Source organism: Biomphalaria glabrata, chromosome 5, assembly GCF_947242115.1.
Source record: "Biomphalaria glabrata chromosome 5, xgBioGlab47.1, whole genome shotgun sequence".
NCBI classification, from domain to species: domain Eukaryota; kingdom Metazoa; phylum Mollusca; class Gastropoda; family Planorbidae; genus Biomphalaria; species Biomphalaria glabrata.
In genome coordinates, this window is record NC_074715.1 from 39,375,347 (window position 1) to 39,384,286 (window position 8,940).

At 34.7% G+C, this 8,940-nt stretch overlaps 1 protein-coding gene across 1 annotated transcript; it reads left to right on the plus strand.

Moving 5' to 3' along the window:
- Positions 1-3,811: 3,811 nt before the first annotated feature.
- Positions 3,812-8,940, plus strand: LOC106059377 (putative ferric-chelate reductase 1). Its single transcript, XM_056030548.1, has 5 exons — positions 3,812-4,002; positions 5,388-5,590; positions 5,707-5,837; positions 6,677-6,768; positions 7,904-8,940. Exons 2-5 carry the CDS (start codon positions 5,398-5,400, stop codon positions 8,091-8,093), a joined length of 606 nt encoding a protein of 201 aa, XP_055886523.1. The 5' UTR covers positions 3,812-4,002; positions 5,388-5,397; the 3' UTR covers positions 8,094-8,940.

Consider the following 8,940-nt stretch of genomic DNA (forward strand, 5'->3'; position numbering starts at 1 on the left):
CAGCGCAAGTGGAATGAGTTTAGTTTTCTCTCTTGCTTTGTGTAGGTAGTTCACAACTCACTTTCACTGCCATACAGTAGCGTGCTAAGAACGCACGCCTTGTAAACCTCCATTTTGGTCGCTGTGGTGAGCATCTGGTTTTCCCAAACTCTTGGTCGGAGTCAAGTGAAGGTTCATGCGGCCTTTCCTATGCATTTTTTAAATCTCCTCTTCTAGAGACAGGTCATCTTGAATTGTAGACCCAAGGTAGCAGAATTCGTTTACGGCATCTAGCTTGTTTTCGTCGATGAGGATGGATGGTGGTGCTGTAGCAGATGGTCCGAAAACATTAGTTTTCTTTGTGATGATGGTTAGGCTATACTCTTTGCAAACCTTAGAGAAGCGGGACATTAGTGACTGAAGCACCCCTTGAGAGTGTTTTTTCGAACGCGTGGTGGATTAGCATTGAAGAGAGTATTCCAAAGAGGGTTGGGGCCAGGCCAGATCCTTGTTTGAACTCTGCTGATTATACTGAAACTTTCGGAGTAGTCGCTGATGAACTTCACCGTTCCCATCATATTTTGGTGTTGGAAAGAAGGTGCTGTGACTCAGGATCTGCGGGATGCTAAGATCATCACCCTGTATAAAAACAAAGGTGACAGAAGCAATGTAACAACTACAGGGGAATCTCTCTCCTAAGCATTGTATGCAAAGTCTTTGCTCGAGTGATACTTTCCAGACTACAAAAATTGTTGATCGAGTTTATCCAGAATCGCAGTGCGGCTTTCGCTCTGGGAGATCCACAATTGACATGATTTTCTCCATCCGTCAACTTCAGGACAAGTGCAGAGAGCAAAGGATACCTTTGTACATTGCATATATTGACCTGACAAAGGCCTTTGATTTAGTCAGCAGAGAAGGCTACTTTAAAATCTTACAGATAATAGGCTGTCCACCAAAGCTGTTAAATAATATTGAGTTAATATTAAGCGTTGTGATAAAAAGAAGTCAAATAAAAATTTAATATTAAGCTCTAGTCTTTATCATAAAAACTTTATTAGCTCATAAATATTAAGGAAATAATCAAAGTTTATTATTGTCTACACCAGTGATTCCCAAAGTGGTCTATATAGACCACCAGGGGTCTACGAGGACTTCCAAGGGGTCTACGGAAGTGAAAAAATAAATTGGGGGTCTATGGCTTGTTAATGTGGGTCTACGAAGGCGGATCTCATTGAAGCATGACCATTCATGAAATTGACTCGTTCACACATGATTTGTACCTTAGTTAATCCTTTGAATTTCAACCCTGTTAGTGGAATGATTTTTTTTTATTTAAAAATGTTAACGTATTATTTTAAATACCTTAATTGTGTCTACATGAAAGTAATAATTTACATGGCAGAGTCTATAAAATGAAATGTTGACCGTAAATTGTTGGTTATTAAAAATTTGGCTACATTCTTTCTTTGTTGAACAACTATTGCATTTGTTCTTTAATTTTATGTAACAAAGTTTGAAGCTATGTCGCTATGAAACCATCGAAGCTGGAACATCGAGAAAAGTCAACATGAAATAAAATAGATTAAGATTTGAAATACTTTTGAAAACTTTTTAATTCAGAATTAAGCCACAGTAGAAAAATGTTGATTAAACATCATGGGGGAAGATACGTATGTGAGCGTCTTACAATATATTTACTTAGGCTTATATCAAACTCTAAAAAACTGCACACTATAAGCAAAATATTGACTTTGCCAACCATTGAAAAGGTTTTACAATCTGTTTTACACAATCCTATATCTGATATCATTAAAAATTCCTCTAAGCAACAATACAGTTCAAAGGTGTAATGGTGAAATGAGTTTTGGACAATGAATGGTTATCGTGTTATTACGATTTACTTTTTTAAAAAGCTGGACTAGTTAACCTTGCCTGATATTGTAGTGGTATTATTATATTTTTGTTATGAATCAAGAAATTCATAAAGAATTGCTTTTGCCTGAAATTGTGATCAATTGATCCTTCACACTGAAGTATGATAGTTTCGAAAGGCTTATCTTTGACACTATTTTTTCTGAGTTCTTGGTTGCTAAGATCCTATTTTAAAACAAAGAAATTAAATGGGAATCGGACATAGTCTATTTCACAAACTTGTTTCATAAATTGAATGATGTTAACTTGCAGCTACAATGTGATAACCTAAATTTAATCAACACGAAGGCATAATCTCAGTGTTTCATGTGAGGATTAAATTAATGAAGCATACAATGACAATGAAAAATTTTCTTACTTTCCAAATTTAAATCAGTCAGACATCATCAAATCGAGAAGATAGAATATTAACCCGAACTAAATTGAAGCCCAAGATTGACATTTTGTTATCAAAGCTGCCCACCAAGAGGCGTTTTTTTTTGTTGTTGTTGTTTAGTTATTTCTTGTAATGCATATTAAATTTTATTTTGCTTTATTTTGCTTTGAATATCATCAATACATATATATCGCATAGTAATCAGTGAGAAAAGCACATCTGAAGTTAATGAATTTTCAAAAAAATGCTGGGGGGTCTACCGAAAACTTAAAAACATGGCAAGGGGTCTACGAGACAAAAAAGTTTGGGAACCACTGGTCTACAATATACTTTTGTCTACAAAGCAGTCCACATTTGTTTCAATTCACTGTAATCTTTTGTTTTCTGAGGGTAAAGGTCAGGTAATCAATTACATCTCTAAATGTATCGCACTGTTTCATTTGGCAGTATACAGTTTCGAACTATCAACGCAGTGTAAGAAGGACTTAATTACGTCTCTCCCCCACACTCACAAACAAAGAGGGCACATGGTACAAAATTTAAAAACTTCACATAAGTTCAGTAATTGAATAAAAAAAAATCAGCAATAAATTGTCAAAAGATAATATGATAAATGACAATAATCGGCGGACACAGAAATCAATCATCATTTAAAGCCCCATTCATCATCTGCACTTTTTTTTTATTTCGCATTAAGACCTTAAACTTTTAAGCCTCACCTACACTTTGTTGGTGTATGAAATGTCACATGACACTTTGTTGGTGTATGAATGTCACATGACACTTTGTTGGTGTATGAAATGTCACATGACACTTTGTTGGTGTATGAAAGTCACATGACACTTTGTTGGTGTATAAAAGTCACATGACACTTTGTTGGTGTATGAAAGTCACATGACACTTTGTTGGTGTATGAATGTCACATGACACTTTGTTAGTGTCATGAAGGTTACGTGACATTTTGTTGGTGTATGAAAGTCACATGACACTTTGTTGGTGTTATGAAGGTTACGTGGCATTTTGTTGGTGCATGAAAGTCACATGACACTTTGCTGGTGTATGAAAGTCATATGACACTTTGTTGGTGTATGAAAGTCACATGACACTTTGTTGGTGTATGAAAGTCACATGACACTTTGTTGGTGTCATGAAGGTTACGTGACATTTTGTTGGTGTATGAAAGTCACATGACACTTTGTTGGTGTCATGAAGGTTACGTGACATTTTGTTGGTGTATGAAAGTCACATGACACTTTGTTGGTGTATGAAAGTCAGATGACACTTTATTGGTGTATGAAAGTCACATGACACTTTGTTGATGTCATGAAGATTACGTGACATTTTGATGATGCCACGGAGGCCGCCCTGACACTTTGTAGACGTCACATTTGTCACGTGGTACGTTGTCGATGTCACAAATGTCACGTGATACGTTGTCGATGTCATAAACTGCACTAGACATTTTGTTGATGTCCTGAAGGTCACTAACACTTTCTTGATGCCACGAAGGCCACTCGGCTTTCTGAACATCTATCAATATTTCTATTTCATTAGTGATTGAATGACGCACTTGCCAGTGACTTTAGCTAAGATGTCTCTCAGGCCTGTGGATATATAAGTACAAGGAAGTCTCTAGACGCTCAGACCTGGCGCTGGTTGGTTGGCGCGGCGTCACTTCACTCCACATATTAAACGGAGGATATAGATTTCAGGTAGATAAAATTTTGGGGAGGATTTCCGTTAGTTAGATTGTTTCCCAGCTATTATTTTGTTCAGAAATGTGTAACTGTAGATCGTAAATATTGACTTGAATTGAGTGAAATATTTTCTCTTGAAGTCATGGTTTTAAAATAAATATACTCAGTGAATCATATATTATATATTGTATTAGTTAAACGACCAAAATCTTAACATGCAAGCATGTACACTTGGAGTTGGGTTTTTATTGAAAACATGTATACCGTTACCTCATAGAAAGTTTATAGTTGAATGTGAAGTATGAACAATGGATATACAACCTACAGATGACTGATACTCTTTTTAAAGTATTTTATTTACTTGTCCAATGTATTATTGTAATCGCTGTGTCTGTTATGTGTTTTTTTTTATTGAATAGATTTGTGACTGAATCTGAAGAAATATTAAAGCAAAAAAAAAAAAAAAGAATAGAAATTAGATCTAGTGTTGTCACATTATTTTCTATATGAAAAAATCCAACAGTTGTACAAATTTGTTTTCGCTAGTGCGTAGATTAATAAGTTCAAAGTTGACTTTTAGTTTGCTACAAAGACATGCACTCTACATGAACTTACCTATTGCTTGCACTGTGTTTGTCTTATTATCTAATGACTTTTCATTCAGAGAAAGATACTCATGTTACATTAAACATCCTTAGCCAAACAAACAATCAAGCAAAACTTTTGTCCTAAAGGATGAGGACTTGAGTTTTTTAAAAACAAATAGCCTAAGGCTCTACTGTATATAGATCTGGAATAGAATATGTATATCTTTGAGCTTATAGAAAAGGAAATTTGTCTTTAGACCAATAAATTATACACACGCTGGTCAACGCAGAAAGAAGAAATTATAATGATCACGAGGAAAGTTCTTATAGTTTACAAAAAAAAAAAAAAAATTTACTTGATCATTTTGTTTTGGTGAAAAAAAAATTATTTGTTAAAGATTAAATTAATAATAATTTCATGGTAGCATGTAAATTGAAGACACAACTAACATTACTTCAAGCCAGCTTTTTGCTGCTGAGCTATTAACTCTTTTGCAGACCGTGACAAGGAAAAATAGTGGACTTTTTTAACTAACATTACATAGCTACACATAACTAGCATAACACATCAAACACACAACTAACATACATCAATACACAACTAACATACATCAACACACGACTAACATACATCAACACACGACTAACATACATCAACACACGACTAACATACATCAACACACGACTAACATACATCAACACACGACTAACCTAACGTATCTAAACATAACTAGTATTTAATGTCTCTTAGAGCTACAAAAGGTTTTGAAAATAAGTTTATGAATTGTATTCTTTGGGTTACTTTACTTACAGGTGACAATTCATGAGTCTTCTGTACAGACTTGTGTTCACATCAGCCCTGATACCATGTTCTATGTGCTATTCCAATGGTCTTAATGTCGACAGGTCTTGTACTGATCTAATACCATTCCATGGTGTCAGCACACAAAGGTCAGCATCACCTTATTCAGTGACCTTTCATGCAATGTCGTTCAAACCTGGTCAAGGTATCGCTGGTACGCTCTATTTTTCTATAACCAGATATGACCATTTGAAAAGAAACGTGTATTTTATTTGTATGTGCATCCAGCATAAATAATGTTTCACTGCTTTTTTGTTATTCTCTGTTTAGTTACTTTGAAGTCATCCAGTGCAGGCTTTACTGGCTTCATGATTCAAGCCAAACGATCAGATGCCAGTCAAAGTCAAGAAATGTTGGGTACGTTCTCTGTTGTCTCAAACACAAGACTGGCATGCTCTGGGGTAAGTGGTTTTTATCTGCATTATCTTTCAACATAGAACTACATCCAAATAGTATCATACAAAACTATAAGGACAGTTATCTAATGTGATTCCATGACTAGAATACCAATATCATGGCTTTATTCAACAAGATGATAGTAAACACTGAACAAATACAAACTCGTCAGATATGACATTATTTAAACTCTAGGAACTCACACAACGGACATGAACTTCAGACACGCTGGAAACAGGCGGAAAATAGACAAATCAGTTGTACTACAATGTGCTACAGTCATTTAATTCAAATCTTATTTTCTTCTTATCTTATATATCATTTCAGGTGTATGTGTAAGGGCTTTAAATTCAACTTCGGATCAGTTTCAAAACTGTCAAATTGCATGAAAAATGAGAACGCATAAGACTAATCACTGGTAGAGTGAAGAAAGTTCCGGTTATATGTTTTAAGAAACTTTTCAGAGAACTTCTTTTATGTAAATAAAGTCTTTGCATGAAAATAACTTTTTAAACAGTATTTTTTCTGCGTTAAGCTCTCATCTTGTTGAAATCTAACACATCAAAGATAAGAACCAATGACATGACAGAATTGAAGGTGTTTGTTAAAATGCATGACTAGATTGACCTAGGAACACGCGTGGAAAGTAGTCAGCTTTTTTGAAGTAACGTCTGTAGTTTATAAGATAAGGACAGAGCAAATCTAGAAGATGATTTGATGTGTTGTAAAATCATAATAACAATATTTCCATTATTGTTTTAAGTTATTGTTGTTTTTTTAAGCTAAATACTGCTAGTGCTGTTTTAGACTTTTGAAAGGAACAAAATTTCTTGTCTATTTTTAGAAAGCTCTTGTTCACTCAAATGATGTAGTAAAATCTAGTCTTACATTCAACTGGATTGCACCGGATACACCAGTAGGAAATATACATTTCAGGTAAAATCTGGGAATTTATTTTATTAGTAACTCTTTCATTTTGACTAAATGATCTAGTATTTTAAGAACTTTAAATAGTTTCTCTCAACTCTTACTATCAAAGAGATATAGCTTTTAAATAGCGCTACTTTCATTGCTATAGTATGCTCAGAGCGCTATGGTCCAATCACAGTTGTGGACCAGTGGGGAGGGGTTGTCTAGGAGGCTTTCTGTGCTGCTTTTACGCGCTCATTAAACACAACTCTGCTCGAGTCAGGTGTCGAACCTCGAGACCCTTCACAGGTAGCCAAGCCAGGCCAGGTTTAAGCATACTTAGTCTCTCGACCACGCTTCCCAGATATTCGTAGAAAAGTTTTATGTTTTCACTATTTGAAATGGACGTCACCAAAGCAAATATGTTTAGAGATTTTAAGATTTAATTGTACCAAATCTAGTTAATTGTCTTACTCCTTGAAGTCCATACACTTATCTTTTCTCTTTATTTTCGGAAATGACATTTGATATCCCGGACAGTGCGGGTGAATGTCTGATCGTCCCATCTCGGCTTCTGTCTTGTACCTCGGAAATGTGTACTTTACATCAGTATTTATTTACATGTGGCAGTTCATAGAAATAAAAATAAGAGAAAAAATAAGAGAACCAATGGAAGAACACAGTCAATAAGACTAACAAAGCCTATAGATGTAGAATATTGAACTTCACTATTAGAATGACTTATATAATATTTACCTATTCAAATAACTAGAAATGTACGGATTAGTTTCATCCCAGGATTGTTTTGCCAAACATCACGAAACCATGACGGAATGATTTCCTTTTTTTCCCCCCATAATTCCAACATTAGATTAATCCCATTAACTCTAGTTGTGTCTTTGGTACGTTTAAATTAAACACTAGCTTTGAAAATATACATGTTAGCTCAACTAGTAAGTACGACTTTAAATCACTAGATCAGGTAGATATAATCATTTAGAGTTTAGACAACTAAATTTACAGATTACTTAGTGCAATATGAATAAAAAATGTAAGATAACAGTTCAGATATATACATCATTATATATTGTGTTTTGAAGGTCCTGTTATTTTGAATCCTAAAACTATAGAATATATAACTTTCGGTAAATCTTTTCTTCAGAGTTACTTTCGTTCAGTCCATGACAGTCTTCTGGTCCAATAAAGTGTCGAGAGTTTTGGTACAGAAAAGTCTCGCCATCAATTCAACTTTAAGTTTTGCCAGCAACTGCAGTATGATGCCTACCAAAAATGTTTGCTTATGGCTGGTGACAATAATCCTGTTTATATATATATTATATTATATTGAATGATACAGGCTCACTATACTGTATGTTTCCCTTCGCCAATTTCATTTAGATCGACAGAGCTTCCGTAGTTATCTTCAGAGGCACAAGAGACAAGCTGGTAGTTTTATGTCATGGCTATTAGATCATTGTGTGAGAATCGTCTAGTCCAGGCTGTTGACTTTACCGTGTAGTTCTTTGTTGTTTTTTCATCCTCGTACAAGACCCAGTAGGAGAGGAGGCAAGGACGGAACATTGGAGATACATTTTTTTTGGAAGATCATGGTTAGGCCCGTTTTCCCGTTTCCACATTTTAATTAAATGCAATGTTTTTATATAGAAAATGTGTAGGCCTATATATTTCTTATTATATGTGTTTAAATGCATATGTTAATATGATACAAAACCAGTATTAGAACAATAATTTTCAGCACAACCTTTTTGTATTGAAAAATCTTTAGTCACATTTCATTATGCGTACTTCGTGGTTAAGATTGTAATTGATGGTCTAGAGTTTGAAGCTTGTGATGGTTAGGGTTTGAAATCGGGTTGCTAGAGTTCTAATAGAAATTAGTCTCGGACTCAAAGTATTGCGTTTCTCGACATGTTTGTAGTTTACATTGGAGTGAGGAACTACAGTTGGTCTAACCATGAAGTGTTACTCTTAGACGGTGCGATTAGCTTTTCATTCCACGTGTGTATGTTTGTGCGTGCTTGTTTGTGAAATTGGTTTTAAATTGGGTGGTTGTATTAGCTTGAACAATTGTTACTGAGATCTTATATTTTCAATATTTTTAATAAAAAATGTATATAATTTATGAAACATAACATAAATGATAAAACTAAGAGACGAGAGAGAGAGGGGAGGGAGAAA

Coding starts and splice junctions, on each gene's coding strand:
- LOC106059377 (XM_056030548.1), top strand. CDS start 5,398: ATGAGTCTTCTGTACAGACTTGTGTTCACATCAGCCCTGATACCATGT. Junction 5,591..5,706: donor ACCTGGTCAAGGTATCGCTG/GTACGCTCTATT, acceptor TTCTCTGTTTAG/TTACTTTGAAGTCATCCAGT. Junction 6,769..7,903: donor GTAGGAAATATACATTTCAG/GTAAAATCTGGG, acceptor TCTTTTCTTCAG/AGTTACTTTCGTTCAGTCCA.